At 24.2% G+C, this 18,385-nt stretch overlaps 11 protein-coding genes across 11 annotated transcripts; 6 read left to right on the top strand and 5 right to left on the bottom strand.

Annotated features, from left to right (window-relative positions):
- Positions 1-109: 109 nt before the first annotated feature.
- EHI_006920 (papain family cysteine protease domain containing protein) lies at positions 110-1,825 on the bottom strand (the record flags this gene model as incomplete). Its single annotated transcript, XM_649361.2, has 1 exon — positions 110-1,825. The coding sequence occupies one exon, from the start codon at positions 1,823-1,825 to the stop codon at positions 110-112; it is 1,716 nt and encodes a 571-aa protein (XP_654453.2).
- Positions 1,826-2,116: 291 nt separating this feature from the next.
- EHI_006910 (uncharacterized protein) lies at positions 2,117-2,455 on the top strand (the record flags this gene model as incomplete). The annotated part of the gene is made up of 1 exon (XM_649362.1): positions 2,117-2,455. The coding sequence occupies one exon, from the start codon at positions 2,117-2,119 to the stop codon at positions 2,453-2,455; it is 339 nt and encodes a 112-aa protein (XP_654454.1).
- Positions 2,456-2,587: 132 nt separating this feature from the next.
- EHI_006900 (ribulose-phosphate 3-epimerase, putative) lies at positions 2,588-3,273 on the bottom strand (the record flags this gene model as incomplete). The annotated part of the gene is made up of 1 exon (XM_649363.2): positions 2,588-3,273. The coding sequence occupies one exon, from the start codon at positions 3,271-3,273 to the stop codon at positions 2,623-2,625; it is 651 nt and encodes a 216-aa protein (XP_654455.1). The 3' UTR covers positions 2,588-2,622.
- A 165-nt stretch (positions 3,274-3,438) lies between these two features.
- EHI_006890 (uncharacterized protein) lies at positions 3,439-4,494 on the bottom strand (the record flags this gene model as incomplete). Its single annotated transcript, XM_649364.2, has 1 exon — positions 3,439-4,494. The coding sequence occupies one exon, from the start codon at positions 4,492-4,494 to the stop codon at positions 3,439-3,441; it is 1,056 nt and encodes a 351-aa protein (XP_654456.2).
- A 1,317-nt stretch (positions 4,495-5,811) lies between these two features.
- Positions 5,812-6,357, top strand: EHI_006880 (uncharacterized protein; the record flags this gene model as incomplete). The annotated part of the gene is made up of 3 exons (XM_649366.2): positions 5,812-5,948; positions 6,090-6,226; positions 6,281-6,357. 3 exons carry the CDS (start codon positions 5,812-5,814, stop codon positions 6,355-6,357), a joined length of 351 nt encoding a protein of 116 aa, XP_654458.2.
- Positions 6,358-6,509: 152 nt separating this feature from the next.
- EHI_006870 (protein kinase domain containing protein) lies at positions 6,510-9,245 on the top strand (the record flags this gene model as incomplete). Its single annotated transcript, XM_649367.1, has 1 exon — positions 6,510-9,245. One exon carries the CDS (start codon positions 6,510-6,512, stop codon positions 9,243-9,245), a length of 2,736 nt encoding a protein of 911 aa, XP_654459.1.
- A 568-nt stretch (positions 9,246-9,813) lies between these two features.
- On the top strand, positions 9,814-10,693 carry EHI_006860 (60S ribosomal protein L5, putative). Its single transcript, XM_649368.2, has one exon. It carries the CDS (start codon positions 9,818-9,820, stop codon positions 10,676-10,678), a length of 861 nt encoding a protein of 286 aa, XP_654460.1. The 5' UTR covers positions 9,814-9,817; the 3' UTR covers positions 10,679-10,693.
- A 231-nt stretch (positions 10,694-10,924) lies between these two features.
- On the bottom strand, positions 10,925-11,428 carry EHI_006850 (uncharacterized protein; the record flags this gene model as incomplete). The annotated part of the gene is made up of 1 exon (XM_649369.1): positions 10,925-11,428. The coding sequence occupies one exon, from the start codon at positions 11,426-11,428 to the stop codon at positions 10,925-10,927; it is 504 nt and encodes a 167-aa protein (XP_654461.1).
- Positions 11,429-13,994: 2,566 nt separating this feature from the next.
- Positions 13,995-14,669, top strand: EHI_006840 (uncharacterized protein; the record flags this gene model as incomplete). The annotated part of the gene is made up of 1 exon (XM_649370.1): positions 13,995-14,669. One exon carries the CDS (start codon positions 13,995-13,997, stop codon positions 14,667-14,669), a length of 675 nt encoding a protein of 224 aa, XP_654462.1.
- A 61-nt stretch (positions 14,670-14,730) lies between these two features.
- EHI_006830 (uncharacterized protein) lies at positions 14,731-15,819 on the bottom strand (the record flags this gene model as incomplete). Its single annotated transcript, XM_649371.1, has 1 exon — positions 14,731-15,819. The coding sequence occupies one exon, from the start codon at positions 15,817-15,819 to the stop codon at positions 14,731-14,733; it is 1,089 nt and encodes a 362-aa protein (XP_654463.1).
- Positions 15,820-16,044: 225 nt separating this feature from the next.
- EHI_006820 (importin alpha, putative) lies at positions 16,045-17,490 on the top strand (the record flags this gene model as incomplete). Its single annotated transcript, XM_649372.1, has 1 exon — positions 16,045-17,490. One exon carries the CDS (start codon positions 16,045-16,047, stop codon positions 17,488-17,490), a length of 1,446 nt encoding a protein of 481 aa, XP_654464.1.
- Positions 17,491-18,385: the final 895 nt, after the last annotated feature.

The following is an 18,385-nucleotide window of genomic DNA, read 5'->3' as shown; positions in this document are numbered from 1 at the left end:
TATAAAATGTTAATTTATACGACCACCAAAAGGACCATCAAACTGAGGCGTAACAAATTTCTTAGTTGACTTATTAATTTCTGTAAATTGTCCTTTTCTTTTCGAGGATTTATAATATGATTCTTGTTCCCACTTGATACCATAATAAGAAAATCCCTATTTTTTCATTAATCAAAAGTTGTTTGAGATACAAAAGAATGAAACAACAAACATATGATTCAAATCCATCATGTTGATACATTGAAATTAAATATTCAATAGTATCATAAGGTTGGAAATAATACCCACAATGTTCTGAATTTTTAATTGTAGTGTCCATTTCAAATAGTTGTGCAATAAAATCCCATGATGTAATTTGGGTATGTACTTCTGTAATTGTTTCTTTCATTTTACCTTCTACCCATCTTGCTAGATAAACAATAAGTCCATCTCCCATCTCTCTAGTTTTGCATACCCCACGTTTAAAAGTGACGTTAAACCATTCCATAGATAGTGCATATCTATAATCTTTATTAGTACCACATTCTTCAAATCCAAGGTTTTTGGCATAATCATTACCTAAATCATTCTTACATTTAAGTATTGTTGCTCCATAAAATATTTTTCCATCACTCACTTTACGTAGTTTATCATTTGAACAATTCATAAAACTATTTCCTCTTTTAATACATTCTACATCAAGTGGATAATATCTACTTGGATGAATACTTAATGGGCAAATTGTGTCTTCATTTAATAAAGAATGGTTTTGAAGAAAATATCCTAATGTATGACCATGCTCTCCATAACTATTTTTTAGTATTAGTCCACCTTTTGTCCACCGATCTACGGGTATTTCAATATTATTTTTTGTTAATTTCGTTTGTGCTTTATTGTCAATAGCATTCCATGCTGTAGCATATATTGGAGGAGATGAATATCTATTTCTTTCAACAGGAAATTCATCATTCCATCCAACTACAAGCATTGAATGTCCAGCTCTTCGTACACTTCCAACTGAGAGATCAATCATACCATCTTTATGATACATTGATGATGATATTTTTGTACAACATCCTGAACCACAAGGAGTTTTACAATATTTACATTCATCAGATAAATACATTGAATTATATTTATTACAAGGAAAAAGCATTGTATTAAATTCAGTATTTAAACCATATGTTAAAGGAGAAAGTGTTTTCATCATTAATTTTTTTATATCAGAAATAGAATAAACAGTAACAATATCTCTAATTGTAAATTTAATTGGATTATTTTCTACATATTCATTTAAACTTTTATCTTTAGGAATACATTTACTTTCATTTATTCCTCTTTGATGTTGATAAGGACAAATTGAATAAGGAAGAATATATTTTGTTGTTACATTTCTAAGATAATACAATGAATCAACATTAAAATTACTTGTAGAATTTTCAAGCATTCCTCCATATCTACATAACGGAATTTCTCGATGACTTGAACAATAATTAACAATTAATGACATATATGCTTGTTCAGAAAATTGTATAACTTCATCTGATGAAAGGTATCCTGAACGTATTCCATTTGCTCTATAATCACTTTCAAGAAATCCAATAGCAGCAAAAGCCCAACATGTCCCTCTTGAAAATTGATTCTTTACTGGAGTTAGTGCTTCTAATGGAACACTCCATTGTTTTGGTCTTTCAATTGGTTGAACATTAATTACTTTTACTTCCATTGTTCCAGAACGAAACCCAAGCATAATTAAACTACAAACAACAACAGCAAATACAAGAAATTGAAATGACCATAAAATAATCCACAATGTCCATAAATTTTGGGTTGTTTCTTTCCCCATAAATAAAAAATAAATCTTTAAAACTATTTTTTTTTAAGTTTTTTCAATAAAAAAAAAAATAAAATTAGGAATCGTTTAAATCGAAAATTATTAATAAATTTTTAATAGCTTTTTTAAATTTTGGTAGTATTATAACATTTTTTTCATACTCATCTTTCTTCTGAATCATAAATAAATGTAATTTAATGTCTTTAAAATATAAACAAAACGGATATTACATACTTGTATCTCTATTTATATCATTCTATCAAATGAAAAAAATCAAACAAAAAGATCTTAAAATTAAAAGTAATGTCTGCATTTACTAAATGGACGACATCAGAACTCCTTGTATTATTTGAAGCTATTCAATATTGTCAACGTACGAATCAAGATGATTGGGAATATGTTTCAGATTTAGTTAAAAGAACAATGAGTGAAACAGGAATGACAATGAATGAAAAATATAATAAATATGGATGTGCTTCTCAGTATAATGAATTTGAAATACAATATCGTGAACTTGCTACTGATAAAAGTATTGTTGATTTTGCAGTTAATTTCTTAAGAGAAAAACGTGTTGCTGAATTAGAAAAAGAAATTAGAGAAAGAGAAGCTCATATTAATGAATTAAAGTCTCACCTTGCTTAATTATTTTTTTACTTAAATAAACTTTTCATTTCTTTTTTTATTTTTTAATCTTCCTCAATAATCTTTCTTTCAAAGACAGTCTAAACAAAACTATTTTAGTTATAGAAAAAAAAAATAAAAAAAAAATATGGTTTATGAAAAAAATCTCTTCGTTAATTCAATATTTTTTAAAGAGTCTTAAGCAAATGAATTGGTTTTGAATAATCTTTCTCTTTGAATACATAAGAACCTGCTACAAATGAAGTTGCTCCAGCATCTTTTGCAATTCTTACTGTTTTATCTGAGATTCCTCCATCTACTTGAATATCTTTTAATGGCCATTTTTCTCTTACTTCTTTTACTTTTGGCATCATGTCTTGCATAAATGATTGACCACCAAATCCAGGTTCAACAGTCATAATAAGAACACGATCAACTTTATCGATAATATCTTCAATTACTTTAACTTGTGTTTTTGGTTTAATAGAAATACCTACTTTAACTCCTTTACTGTGAACCATGTCAATAATTTCTTTTGCTTCGTCAATTGAACTAACTGCTTCAATATGGAATGTTACAAGAGAAGCACCAGCATTAACATAATCCATAACCCATCTCTTTGGATTTTCAATCATTAAATGACAATCAAGAAATGCTTTTGGAATTGCATTATGAAGACATTTTACAATTGGTGCTCCAAGAGTTAAATTTGGAACAAAATGTCCGTCCATAACATCTACATGTAATTCATCTGCACCAGCTTGTAATACTGCATTGGCTTCATCAGCCATATGAGAAAAGTCACAGGAAAGTAAAGATGGGCAAATAATTGATGACATTTTTAAACTAACTTCATTTAGTTCATTTAATAAGTAGTTTGATTTACTGACTTCCACCAGATGAAAAGAAATTCACAGAACAATCTGATTTGTTCTACATCAATTTTTTTCATTAATAAACAAGATAATAATATTTAATAAAAACACAAAACTAAAACAAGAAAGTTAATTAAAAGATGGGTTGAGTATTACCATTAACAAAAGGATAACAACATAACTGACAATGATACTTAAATTGTTTATAAGAATTGGGATATCCACAGGACTAACTTTATATTCAACACTGTAAATTGTATCAATTAAAGGAGGTGGAGTTAATGGAGAAACTAACATAACAAAACGGGCTACATCCCCAATAAATGGTTTACAAGAGAAATATATTGTCAAGCCATAAATTAATCCATAAATTGTTCTATATAAAACAACACGAACACTTGGCCAAAGATATTTTAATGGAATATGCCATTCAAAGAATATTCCTAAAACAGTATATGACAATAATGTATTTGCATTAGCCCCAACATCAATACAAGCTATTATAAAATGAGGAACTTTTATATGAGATAAACCACAAATATATCCAAAAACTAATGCATATAATGGAACACAAGTAAAAATTGCACGTAATGTTTCCTTTATAATTTTTTGAGTTTCTTCATTAAATATTTTTTTCAAGAAAGAATAATAACCAGCTTGGTTTTCAGCAGTAGTTGTCACTTTATTCTCATTAGGTTCAATAATTTTATATTGTTGTGTTTCATTTGTAAGTTCTGGTAATTGAGGAAGATCTATTTTTATTTCAGTCATTGGTTCTTCTTGTGTAGAAATTAAATTCTTTTTCTTTTCATCTGTTTCAAAAGCGTCATTTCCTTTATTTTGAGATATTCCTAATACTGCATATAATGGTCTTAATACTGCATAACAACAAAAATCATTTGCTACACAAAACAAAATTGTTTTACTAATTCCATCATCAGCAACAGAGCTCATCACAGGAAATATAAATAATGCAGTATTTAATGCAAGAGAATTGAAAATAGATAATTTTTTAATTGTTTTGTCTTTAACAAACCAAAAAACAAAAATAGAAATTATTCCACTACATAACTGAAAAATAATACCTCCAATAAACAAATATAATGAATCTAAATCTAATGTTTTGTTATTATAAAGATTTCTAAATATTACACAAGGCAATGCTAAATTAAATAACACTTTCATTAATAATGGACTGTTTTTTCGAATGTCTGTTCTAAAAAAAAATAGCTTCAAAATAAATGCTAGAGTTATCACAACTAACATGACTCCAAATGTTTCATAATATTGAACCATGATTTTATTTCTTTATTACAATTATTTTTATTGAGTTTTTAGTGATTATTTCTCATCTCATTTTTAGGGTTATTAAATGAACTATTTTTTAAACAATTAGAATATTTTGGTTTCAGAATATTATTTCTTTTTCATGTCAAATAATGACATTTTGTTTTATTTTAATTTTCAATAATTTTATTTTTAAAATATTTCTATCAAAGATTCAATAATTTCCATTTTTGTCTTTCAGTTTTGATGAAAATTGATGTTTTTGTAATTTCATAACAATAGATTAATTTTTATTTTTGTTTCTTTTATAGAACTTATTATTTAATCAATTGACCTAATTTGTATTAAATATTCAATGCTCATAAATTCAAAAATTACATTACTTCTTTTTAATTCATTTAATATAATAAAACTAAACTCTTAAATTTCAACTAAATTTCTATGTTAAAATTTACTTATATCCATTTATCATTATATATGAAAAAAATTAATATAAAAATTTAGAAAGGAGGTTCTATTTAACTCTTCAATGACTCAAAAAAGATTCTTTTCAGAAATTATTAAAATAATAAGAATAATAAAAAATGAATAGTAAAAAGATTGAAGAATAAAGTAAATTTCAATCAACATTAATGAAATGATGAGTTTAACATCAAAGAAAATTAAATAAAAATTAACTTTATGAATCTTAAAATTGAATAAGAGTAAAGGACATTATGGAAGATTTCATTTTGTCCGAAAATCCTAAGTCACAATCTTACAACGAATCATTAATATCATTAGAATCATCTTCATATTTCTCTTCTAATACTATTGAGAAAACTAGGGAAAATTCAAGTGATGAAAACGAAACTTCAGATACATCATATGAATCTGAACAACAACCATTAACACCTTACAACTTACGATTTTTTAAAAATTTTTATTGGTTTGAAAAAGTAGCTCGGATTAATGAATGGCTTGAGGTTTCTCCAGATTTGTTTTCTTATCCATATCCATATTACTTTCCACAATAATTTTCTTGTTATTCTTTCAGAAAGATTTTAGTACAAAGGAAATAAAAAAAAGTAATTTATTTATTCTTATTATTGTTGTCATATTCATCTTTTCTTATTATTTCAATAGAGTATCAGGGTTCTCTAAAGTCATATAAACAAAATTTCGTTTTGAGAAAAATAATTAAAAAAATCTCAAAAAAGACAAAAGGAAAAACAAATGGGTGATTTCTTAGAAGGAGAACATTGTTGGTGTCGTTTCCAAATAGGGAATGGTGAAATCCCTTGGCCATCTATCATTAAAAAAATTTATGACCAACGAACAGTTATAGTTCAAGTATTTGGAACTCCAAAATTGTTTGTCATTATTATTGTCAAAATGAAGAAAAAAGACACCAAAACATGAAAATTTAAGTATAACAAATGAAAAGAATATAATGGAAAAGTGTCAGTCTATTTTGGTAAAATTCAAACAAATAATGTATATTTACAATATAGGATCAAAACAAAAATTGAGTGGTTAGAACATGGATATAAATTATCACCAAGAAAAGTTATGGAAATAGCATCAAAAATGTCTTTAGAAAAAGAAAAAATTACTGTGTTATATGATGGACTAACTCAATTTAAAGAGGGTTTGTATTAATCTTTTTGTGTAAATGTACAATAAGTATTTATTCATTCAGTAGGTGAAAGAATTGCTGACATACAAATTCCATTAGAAATGGAAAACTTTTGGATTCAACAAACACTTGAATTAATTTAACATATATTTTATTGTAATTCTTTTAGTTGTTTGGGTCAAAACGAAAATGATAAGATAGACAAAATAACAAAATTATAAGTAGATATTCTATAAATAAAATAGATAGAGGCAACTAAACGAAATAATAAGATTGTACTCAAAAAGTTATTTTAATGGAAACAAGAAGTTTTGACAGTATTGTTGTTGAAGGAGATATTATTGATGGTAAATATAATGGTGAAGTTAAAATATACCAAAAAGAAAATAAACAAGAGATTTATTATACTATGAAAAGTGGAATGGTTTTAGTAATAAATCAAATTCCAAATATTGAAGAACATATATTTGAATTATTTCCTTTTCCTCATTCATATGAAATAGAACAAATAGTAAATGAATACCAATTTATTTTTTCAAAATTAAATATCTTTGAAGATGTTATTGTTAGTGCTGAAAGTATTAAAGAAATTCTTGAAACAAGTGAAAAAATTGAAGAACTTACACTTTTAATCGAATTAATATCTAAACCAATTTCAATTCCAATTAATATTAGTTTTTTAAATACAAAAACAGGAGAATTACAAAATTTGATTGAAATTATAAGTTATTCAGCTCTTCTTGAAAGAATTATAAAGGATTTATGTTTTGGTAATTATTTATATATAATATTATGTAAACAATGTTTAGAACAATGTTTATTATTTCCAATGAATAAAGAAATTGGAATGGTTCTTGGTGAATTATTAAAAAATATAGAAAATAAATGTTCAGAAGAAAATAAAAGAAGTATATCATTAGCAATTCAAGTTTTATGTTCTAAATGTCAAATAAAAACATTAGAACAATATACATTATTAAAAAGAATAACAATTATTAAAAGTTATTGGAGAAACATTAAAGAAAATGAAAAAGAACGATTTATAAGAAAACAAATAAAAGAAATTGGATTTATGATATGTCGATATAATGAAATTATTCAAAGTCCTAAAAAGGTAATGATAGAAACATGGAAATATATTTGTAATTTAGTAGAAACAGATGATAGTATAATTAATATTATTAAACCATTATTTATAACTATTATAGCATCATATAGTAAAGACTATATTGAACATATTGGATTTATTCTAGATATTTGTAAAAACTATATTGAATTAAATCTTGTTGGTAATAATAGTGAATGTGATTGTTATATATTAACTATAATTCAAGAATGTAAAATGATATTAATTGATCAAACAAAAACAGTTGATGATGTTATAAATAATAATATTAAAAATATATGGAATATTGAAATATCAATTAGATATTTCAAAAATATCGAAAGAATTGAAAAACTATTAAATAATAAAATACCTTCATGTAATTATCAAATGAAAGAATATAAAATTATTCATATAAATTCAATAAATGTAGTTGAATCAATTTCTAAAGGAAATATTGATTTATTTCATTTTATTATTACAAGTTCTAATCCAATACTAAAAGAATATTTAACTCATTTTTTTCAATATATTCATTTTCCTTGGGAAAGAAATATTGAAAAGAATGAAAATCATCAAAGTTTCCATCTCACAGAAAAAACAACAAGATGTCTTTTATTTTATTTAATGTATTTCCTTGGACATTCACAAATGTTTGATGGAAATGAATCATTTCAAAAATTATTTCTAAAATTTATTAAAAATTTAATTGAAAGAGATGACATTAAAATGATTACTTTAAATCAAAATAATAAAGAAAATGCAATGGTTCTTAAGAGATATTTTAAAATAACAAAAGATATTCAATGTAGTTTATATTATTTTCATTCAGTATTATTAAATAATATTAATAATATTAACTTTATAAAAGATGAATTACTTGGTATTTATGAACAATATCTTCATTCTCAAAATGAACAATTAAATGAAATGATGATTATTAATAAACAACATATTTCTGAATTATTTAAACATTTAAATGATAAAAAAGAATTAGAAAATTGTGCATTGAAATTTCTTGGAGAAATTTGTGTAAAAACAGAAGATACTTCAATAATTCAAACAGAACAAAATGAAAAATATGTAAAAAAATTAATTTTTAAATCAAGAAATAATTTAATAAAATATTTTAATAAAATTGATGAAAATGAATTATTAATTGGTAAAGAATTAGGAAGAGGTGTTTATGCAAGTGTTAAGTCTGGATATTATAAAGGAAATAAAGTTGCAATTAAAATCTTTAATGAAAATTCATATCAATTCAGAAGTGAAGATTTTCTTCAAGAAATAGCTATTATGAGTTTGTTACATCATGAAAATATTATTAAAACATATGGTGCTACAGTTAATATGAAATTAAATGAAGAATCAACATTTTATATTATTAGTGAATTGGCAATAAATGGAAATTTAGAAGAGTTAATTACTAAAAAGTCTATTCATGAAGAAAATAAATTAAAAATGATTTTAGAAATTGCTAAAGGATTAAAATATCTTCATGAATTGAAAATAATTCATAGAGACCTTAAACCAGCAAATATTTTAATAGGAAATAATTTCACTATTAAAATATCTGACTTTGGTCTTTCTGCTTTTGTTAATGAAAAAAAATTAGACGTTATTTTAGGCTCTTATAAATGGATGTCTCCAGAACGTTTTTTAAAGAAAAAATATGGTAAACCAGCTGATGTCTATGCTTTTAGTATTATCTCATGGCAAATACTTGAATTGGATGAACCATTTCAACAATACGTTTCCATTGAGGATTTACAAAATGCAATTTGCTTTTTAAATGAAAGACCTCCATTAACAAATATCTCAATTGATATGAAGAAGTTATTAGTCCAGTGTTGGAATAAAAACCCAAACAAAAGACCAAATTTTGTTTCAATAATTAAAGAATTATTAATCAATTCAATTGACTAATTATATTCTCTCTTAAAATAACTTTATTTTTCTTTCTAGTTTGAATATTAATTATAATATAACATACACTATTAATCATTAATGTGTTTCTCTTCTTTTTGCAAGAACATTCAAGAGATACAATGGGATAAACATCATTATAAATATACTAATAGCAGTTATTAATACAATCAGCGCTTTAAATCTTGAACTTATTTTCGTGATTTTTTCTTTTCTTAATACCTTTTCCATTTCTTGATAATGATTATCCACATCAACGTGGATCATAGTATCTGTGACATTTTCCATTAAAATTATGAAAATGTTCAATAAAGATTTGTAATAGTTCAATAATTTAACAACAAAAAAATAAAAATAAAAAAATAAATAAAAAAAGAAAAAAAAAAACAATAAAAATTGTATAATTTTTTATAAAAAAAAAGAAATTAATTTTAATAGAAAAAAAAACCATAAAATAATAATTTAAAATCATTTGAACAAAACCTAGCTACACGTTTCAAATAAAATCACAAATTTGAAGAAACCCCGAATTGAAAAAGGAACTAAAAGGACTGAAAATTGCCAGTCTTAAGATGGGATTCCTTAAGGTTATCAAGAACAGAGCTTACTTCAAGAAATATCAAACTCAATTCAGAAGAAGAAGAGAAGGAAAGACCGACTACTATGCTAGAAGAAAGATGATCTTCCAAGACAAAGATAAATTCAAGACTCCAAAATACAGAGTTGTTGTTAGAATTACCAATAAGACTGTCATTGCCCAAATTGCTTACTCAGAAATTATTGGTGATAAGATCCTTTGTGCTGCTTACTCACATGAATTACCAAGATATGGAGTTAAATTAGGTTTAACTAATTATGCTGCTGCTTACTGTACTGGTCTTCTTCTTGCTAGAAGACTTCTTCAAAAACTTGGTATGGACAAACAATTTGTTGGAGTTTCTGATGCTGCTAAACTCGGTGAAGATTACACTCCAGAAGAAGTTGATGAAAGAAGACCATTCAAATGCATTCTTGATGTTGGACTTGCTAGAACTACCACTGGATCTAAAGTCTTTGCTGTCCTTAAGGGAATGTGTGACGGTGGAGTATATGTCCCACACTCTGCTACCAGATTTGCTGGTGCTGGAGAAAATGAAGAAGCTCTTAGAAGCAGAATCCTTGGTGGACACGTTGCTGCTTATATGAAATATCTTTCTGGTGAAGATGCTGATCTTTACAAGAAACAATTTGGTAGATTCATTGCTGCTGGTATTGCACCAGAAGCTCTTGAAAACATCTACATTGAAGCTCATAAGAAGATTAGAGAGAATCCAGCTGCTGAAAAGAAAGAAAAGAAGGAACACAAGAAATACCCAACCTCCAAGAAGCTCACTCTTGAACAAAGAAAGGCTGCCATTCAAGCCAAACTTGCTAAACTTGCCCAACAAGCTTAATTCCTTTGATTTTTTATTAATTTTGTTTAATAAATATTTATTAATTGTTGTATAATCATTACTAATTTTTGTTATTATTGTCAATAACAAGTATTTTTTATAAAATTTATTGTTACGAAAAACAAGAAACAAATAACAAATTATTGTTTAAAAATAAAACTAACAAAAAAATACAATGAATTTTAGAAAAACAAAAATTAAAAAAATCTTTCATTTATAGTTTATTGTTAATGATAAAACTTATAATCAAAGTGGTAATTGTGGTGGAAGATAAGTAACAGGTTGATTAACTCCATAAGAAATGATAAATAATGGAAGGCAATAAGAGTATGAACAATCGGTTGGGTTGTTAACACGATAACAACAACCACTTATTACGGTGTTAAACTTTTTTGATGATATGAAAACCAACATCATATGATTACTACCTCCTTTCATATAGGATGGATGTCCAGATGTTGTTGAGTTAATTCCAAAATAATCACCATCTTTTGCTTGTCTTTTTGTTGGGTCAAATCCATTTTCACAAATTGATCTGACTGCTGCTTCACTACTCCCATGAAAAGCAAAAAATCCATCACTCACATGTTTACATCCTGATATTTCCAAAGATTTGATAAATAATTGATATGACTGTGAATTTTTTTGAATAAAAGTATTGAATTGTGATACTATAATTTTTGGATCTTTTTGTTGTTGGATGAACTTGTTTCCTTCTTCAAACAGTTCTTTGATGAGTTGGTTAGTCATTTTAGATGATATGAATTAAATAATAAATAAAGTGATTAAATACACTATAATAAAAATGGAATGATGCAAGGCAATATTTATTTAAATTTAATTTATAAACATTTATTATTTCATATGTAGTAAACATCATTTTAAATAAAAATTTGTTTATGGAGTTTTTCTATTTCAATACATTTCTTATTTTATAGAAATTGTTATATATTCTAATATTTTGGTGAGTACGAAAATTAGCAAAGAAAAAATGCATCTAAATAATTTACAAAAAAGAAAAAAGATGCAAAAAAATTTGCATCCATAGAATATTCCATTTATTATATTTTGCTCCTAAATAAAAATAAAAAATATGATAAATATATAATCTGTATATATTTATGTTTATATTTTATGATCAATTGTATTCTGTATGAAATATTAATGAAATAGATGATTTGATGAATCATATTTAATTGTTTTAATTATTTTTATTCTTTTATTTATATGTTATTTATCTATCGTATTTTTATATTTATTTCTTTGTTTATATTATTTATATCATTGTATTCTTCTTATTATCTATATATTATTATATTATTCCTATTATATTATTTTTATGTTTATATTATTTAGATTTTCTTATTGTTATTCTTTTCTATTTAGATATATTTTATTATTTGAATATTCATCTTTTCATCTTTTTTATATTCTTATCATTTATATCTATTTTCATTTTATATTTATTCTCTTTTGTTTTATATTAATATTAATTTTATCTTTTATACTTTGATTTTATTATTATATCATTGACTATCATTTCTCGTTTTATTTATCATTTATTCTTATTATTCTTTTGTTTTATATTCTATATCATATATTCATATCATTTTCATTTATATTTTATCACTTATTATATGTTATATAATAACATAACACATATGATTGAATATATAATAAACATCATGTTTAAATTATACATATAAATAATAAACATAAAAAAGAGTAAAATATTTTTCATTAATAAAATATTGTTAATCATTTTACATCATTAAATTAGACACTTTTATTGAATATTTCTAATTTTTACAATAAAAATACACTTTTTATTTCTTCTTTGTTTTCTTCTTTTATTACTCTTTATCTTCTTTCTTCTTTATATTCTCTATTCTCTACTTTTTATTATTTCTTCATTTTCTTTTTATATTATTTGTTTGTTTTCTTTGCACTTAACTCTTACCACATTCAAAATGTTATGATTCTTTCTATTTTTGTGTTTATACATTCTTTTACTAAGTTATTTTTCAATACCTTTTATTACCTTTGTTTTTTTTTCTATTTGTATTTGGTTAAATATTACTCCAATACATAAGTATATTTTATTTGTTGTTTTTCAGCAAGTTAGTTTCTATAAATAGTACACCTCAGTAAAGATTTTTAATATTTTTGATAAACAGTATTGATGAATATTCATGAATTAAGTTATACTATTTCTTTATGATAGTTTATTTTTATTTGGTCATCCTTGGTTATTTAATAATGATAAAATTAATTCTATAATCAAAAATAGCAACTGAACATGTTTATTTTTTCAATTGTTATTTATATATAATGATCATCGAGTAATGAGTAGTTGAATATTTTTATTCACTCTTTTATAACTATTTTCGTTTAATATTTTTTGTGGTATTGTTTTTTTTTTGTCATAATTAACAATTTTTCTATTATTTTATTGCCTCAACTCTATTATTTTTATAAGGCATATTACTTATTAAAACAATAAAAATACAATATCATACTATTTTATGTGTTTTTCATAGATAACACTATGTGCTATTTTGTGTTTTTAACAATATTTACGTAAACTTTAAGTTTTTTTCGTATTAATGCTTATCCTCCTAACGACTTTGTTGATTTAATTATATATTGTTTTTGTTTATTAACATTTTATAGTTGTGTTAACAAAGATATTCTTTTTATTTTATTTTAACATGGCAGTATTAATTAAGTAAGCGTTTAAAATTTTTAAAGAATGTATTTTAATTTGATTATTAATTGAATAGAGTATGTTCAAAAGATAAAATAGTTTTTTTAAATATTTTAAAGGAATGTGAATTATATTATTATTAAACTATTGACAAATATGCTTGTTATTTACATGATATATTATACCCAAAGTCAGTAAATAGTATTATAAACAAGTCAACAAAATTAAAAAAAAACACTTATAAATACTTGATTAATTAAAATAAAAAAACACATATAAAGAAAAAGGAAATGATATGAGATACTCAATTCATTGTTTAAACAAATAAAAGGTTGAATAAAAATACTTCAAGAATTACAACAAAATAACAAAACTATTGTCTCAAATTACTTTAATTAACATATTTTTCACTTGTAGAAAGTAAGTCAGAGTTAGTCAAAGAAAATGAAGAATAGTTTCTTCTATTATTTTGTATTAATTTTTAATGCTACAGAAATTTAGTGTTTTATTTTTAGTCATACGTACGTGGAACCACTCTTTGAATAATAAACAACATTGAATAGAAATACCATTAAATGAAAATCTAAAAAATCACTCTCATTTACTCAAATGGAAGGAAAGACAAAAGAAGAATTAAAAATGGATATGGTAAGTGAAAAATTAGGCAAATACTTGTTACAAGGATGGACGATGTTAGGTAGTTGTTGTATAAATCATCCAACTGTTCCTTTAATGAGAGAAAGAGGTGGAAAGAAATGTATATGTGTACTTTGTGATGATAAATATTATGTTGAAGATGGTAATAACTTATTAATGTATCTTACAAAAGGACAAGACGATGAGGTTATTCCAGAAGAAACCAAACTTACTTTAAATGAGAAAATTCCAGAAGAAAAGAAAGAACCTATTCATCAACTCAAAGAATATACAAGTGAAAGTGATGAAGATGATGACGATGAAGAAGAAATTGCGTTAATGATGGCAATTGAAAAACAAAAAGAACAACAAATAGGAAGAGGAAAAAAGAAAGAAGGAATTGACTCTTACCAAAGAAAAGGAGAGAGTAATGTTTCCGATACAACAAAAGATGTTAGAAAGACTCCTCTCAAATTATTTACTTCAACAAATACAAATAATTCAAAAGACATGCAAATATGTATCCTTGAACATAAAATTGATGAGTTAGTTAAAGAAATTGAAGTTACTAGCCCAAAGAATGCTGATTTGATAAGTTCAATGTCTGTTGCAATTCAACAATTAAAACAAGCAATTTCTTCTCTTTAATTATTCATGTTTTATTGAGTTGAAACTTGTGAAACAAAATAAAGATTTATTGAATTAATTTTTATTCTACTTCTATTTGGTTTGAATCTCCAAGAGTGAAGTATTGAGAAGAAAGAAATCCACCAACAGAATTATTGTTAGAAAATGCTCTACAAATAAAAAGACCTTTGTCATTTGGTTGTAAAGGAATATGAATAATATTATCAACCATTCCTTTAGTATCTTGATAGTGTATATATTTTCTTCCAATAGGACCATCAACAGTATATAATCCAACCCAAGAAACTTTGTCAATTGGTCCTTGTGATAAATAAACAATAAGCTCTTCACTTTGTTTAGAAACAATCATTTTAACTGGATTTACATCGATTTGATTCAAAGTAATTGAGGTTGAATGTTCTGAGTCAAAATATTGTAGTTCATATTCTCCATCTTCAAGAATTAATTTCCATACAAAAGAAATGCTTTTTCCTATTTCCCTTTTGTCTTTAACTAAATTTTCATTATACCTATCAACAATTTGTAAGAAATTATTTTTGAACCGTTCATTTCTATCAAAGCTTGCAGTAATCATACAATCGTTTCCATTAATATTTATTTGAACATCATATTTTAATTTTGTTTGGATTAATTCTTTAATTTCTTTTTGTTCAGTTTCATTGTTAAATTCTTTTTCTTGTGACTCAGTTAAAATAACTTCTTGTTCTTCCATATTACTTGGGGGAAGTGTTTTTTCTAAATCATCTCCCTTCTCAGTTTTTGTAATGTCCTCTTCTTCTTTTCGAGGCAGAGGAAATAATGGCATTAATATTTTTGGTGGTTGATATTTTATTGTATTATCATTGCCTACGTCATGGACATTGACATTTTCTTCTTTAGGAAGCTCTTTATGTTCTTGTTGTTGGTTCTTTTCCTCTTTTTTGTCTTTCTCTTTTTGTAATTTTACTAGTTCAGTGACTGTATTATTTAAATTTCTTCCACATAATTGATAAGTTTTTTCAATATCTATACGTTGAAGTTTTGGAAATGCATAATATAACTGGTTAATATCAGAATTGTATTGTTCTAATAATTCATTTCTTTGGTTTGGTGTAAGACAATTTACAACTGATGGGTGAAGAGCTAAACGAGGTTCTAATGTATTATCCATTTGATTTAATTCTAACCTTTAATTTCAAGTTCTCATTTAATCATCCAACCAATATAATGAGGTTTTTTTTTTGTCTTTTCACACTGAATGACTTTTCTGTGATTTTAATTTTCTGTGATTTTAAATATATAAAAAACGAAATAACTTAACTAAACCATTTTTTAAAAATATTATTATTGTGTAATATAAAGCAAAAAAATAGTAAAAAAACTATGAATAAGTTCAATGAATATTCGTGGTATTTGCAGGAGTGAAGATGAACTAAAAAGACGACAGAAGAATTTAAACCAACTCAGAACAAAAAGAAGAGACCATTTTCTTCAACAAAGAAGACAAGAAGATACTGAAGAGACCTTTGTTGAACCTTCAAATTATTTTGAATATCTCCATGAATGCAAAACACGATTAACTAATCCTCAAACATTATTATCAGATAAAATAAAAATTGTTATTAACTTAAGGAAATGTGTCAGTTCAAAACAATACATTCCAATTCAAGAAATGATTGAATGTAATACATTTTCCATTTTGTTAAAATGTATGACTGAAGAACAAAATGATGATATAAAATATCAAATCGCATGGTTTTTCACAAACTTAGCAGTTTCATTAGACTCTGAAACGTCAGATCTTATTGTTCATTTAGGAGTTATAAAAGTATTATTACATTGTGGGTTAACAACTCAAAAATTTGAAACTTCTGTTCAATGTTTATGGGGAGCTACAAATTATGTTATTGATAGTAATGATTGCAAAGAAATAGCTTCAGCAAATGGAATTTTTACATTATTAAATAGAGTAATTACAAATGATATAAATAATGTTCATGCATATTGGTCATTATCTTCATTGTTACGAACTTCTGATTGTATTACATCAGAATTACTTAATACATTTATTCAATACATTGCTTATGGATTGTCAAGTAATAATGATCCTATTATTGTTCATTGTATTCGTTGTGTATTTTATATTGGAAGAAATAAAACAGGATTGATTAAAATGTTTAATTCTTCAATTTTTATTCGATGCTTTTATTTAGCCTCTTCAAATAATCAGTCAATCAAACAATCTTCATTTAAATTTATTCAATGGGTTTCTTCTTCAAATGATGCTGATTTTATTCGATTATTTGATATAACAAACATTATTCCTTATTTTATAGATATGTTAAAAGAAATTCCTCTTTCTTGGTATCATAGAATTATTATGTTCACTTTTAGTAATTTAGCATTAACCAATGATAAGTACATTGATCAATTTATTGACAATGGTACTTATTATATTGCTATTCAAATTATTATAAATTCAACAGCACCAGAAGAGGCTTTAATTAGAAAAGAGTGTTTTTTATTCATTTTTTATTCAATTCAACAACATTATATACCATTATTAGACCATTTAATACAAAATGATTTTATTATATCCATTTTTAGTAAAATTAAATGGACTGATAATGAACTTGTAGCACAATCAATTTCAGCTGCTGAAATTCTTATTCATAATGAATCACAACTTTATCAATTTATTGATCAATTTAGAGAAATTGGTTTTGATAAAAGATTACAAGAAATAACAGAAAATTCAGATAATGAAGACTTAGTGGATAGAGTAAGTACCTTATTATTGGAATATTTTGATGGAGAAGAGCATGATGAATTATCGTTATAATCTGATTTAATTAGATTGTCTACTAATTAATTGATAAATAATTAGAATCTTAGTTTTTGTTTGATGTTTTAAAAAATGAAGAAATATCAAAGAGTTTTTTTAAAATAAATAAAATGAAAGTAATTTTATAAATTTGTTGATTTAAATTAATAATATTAATCATAGAAATATAGAATAATATTATTACTTAATAACTTTCAAATAAAAATATTGATTGTATAGAAGTATCTGTAATTTATATCACAAAAGAATAATAACATATTGTTACTTTATAGTAATTAAATAAGAAAATAATATATTCACTTTTAAAGATTGAATAAAGAAGAAATGAAATAATTATAAATATAGTAAATCTATTTTGTTTTAATAGATTAAAATGTAATTAATAAGAAATTATTTTTATACTATACTTTTAATTATTTTAAAATAATATGTTATTGTTATTTTTATAAATATTGATTTGATTTATTTTTGTGTTATATCATGTTTCAATAAGAATTACTTGAAACAATCATAACTCAGAAACTATTTTTTACTGATTTAGTTTTTTCTTCATACAATTATATTATTTAATTTGTTAATATTATGATAATTATGTTAATGACATTCTATTAATTAAATTTATTAAGAATCATATAATATATTTTTGTTTTTGAATATAGAACATTTCTTAAATTTAAATGTAAGAATGAATGTATTTCTATTATTATTATAACTAAACATAATTCCACCTTGTCAATTATAAAAAAAAATTATTGAGTGAATATGACATTCTAATTTCATTTATATTAATTTGTTAACAGGTGATTTGACTTTTATTTTGTTTCGTATTTATTTATAATAAAGAGATTGTTGTTATAAAGTCAGAAGTTTTTGATGAGATATGAATATCATA

This window comes from Entamoeba histolytica, genomic scaffold, assembly GCF_000208925.1.
Source record: "Entamoeba histolytica HM-1:IMSS scf_1104750516371 genomic scaffold, whole genome shotgun sequence".
Lineage (NCBI taxonomy): Eukaryota > Evosea > Mastigamoebida > Endamoebidae > Entamoeba > Entamoeba histolytica.
This window is presented reverse-complemented; position numbering and strand designations above follow the sequence as displayed.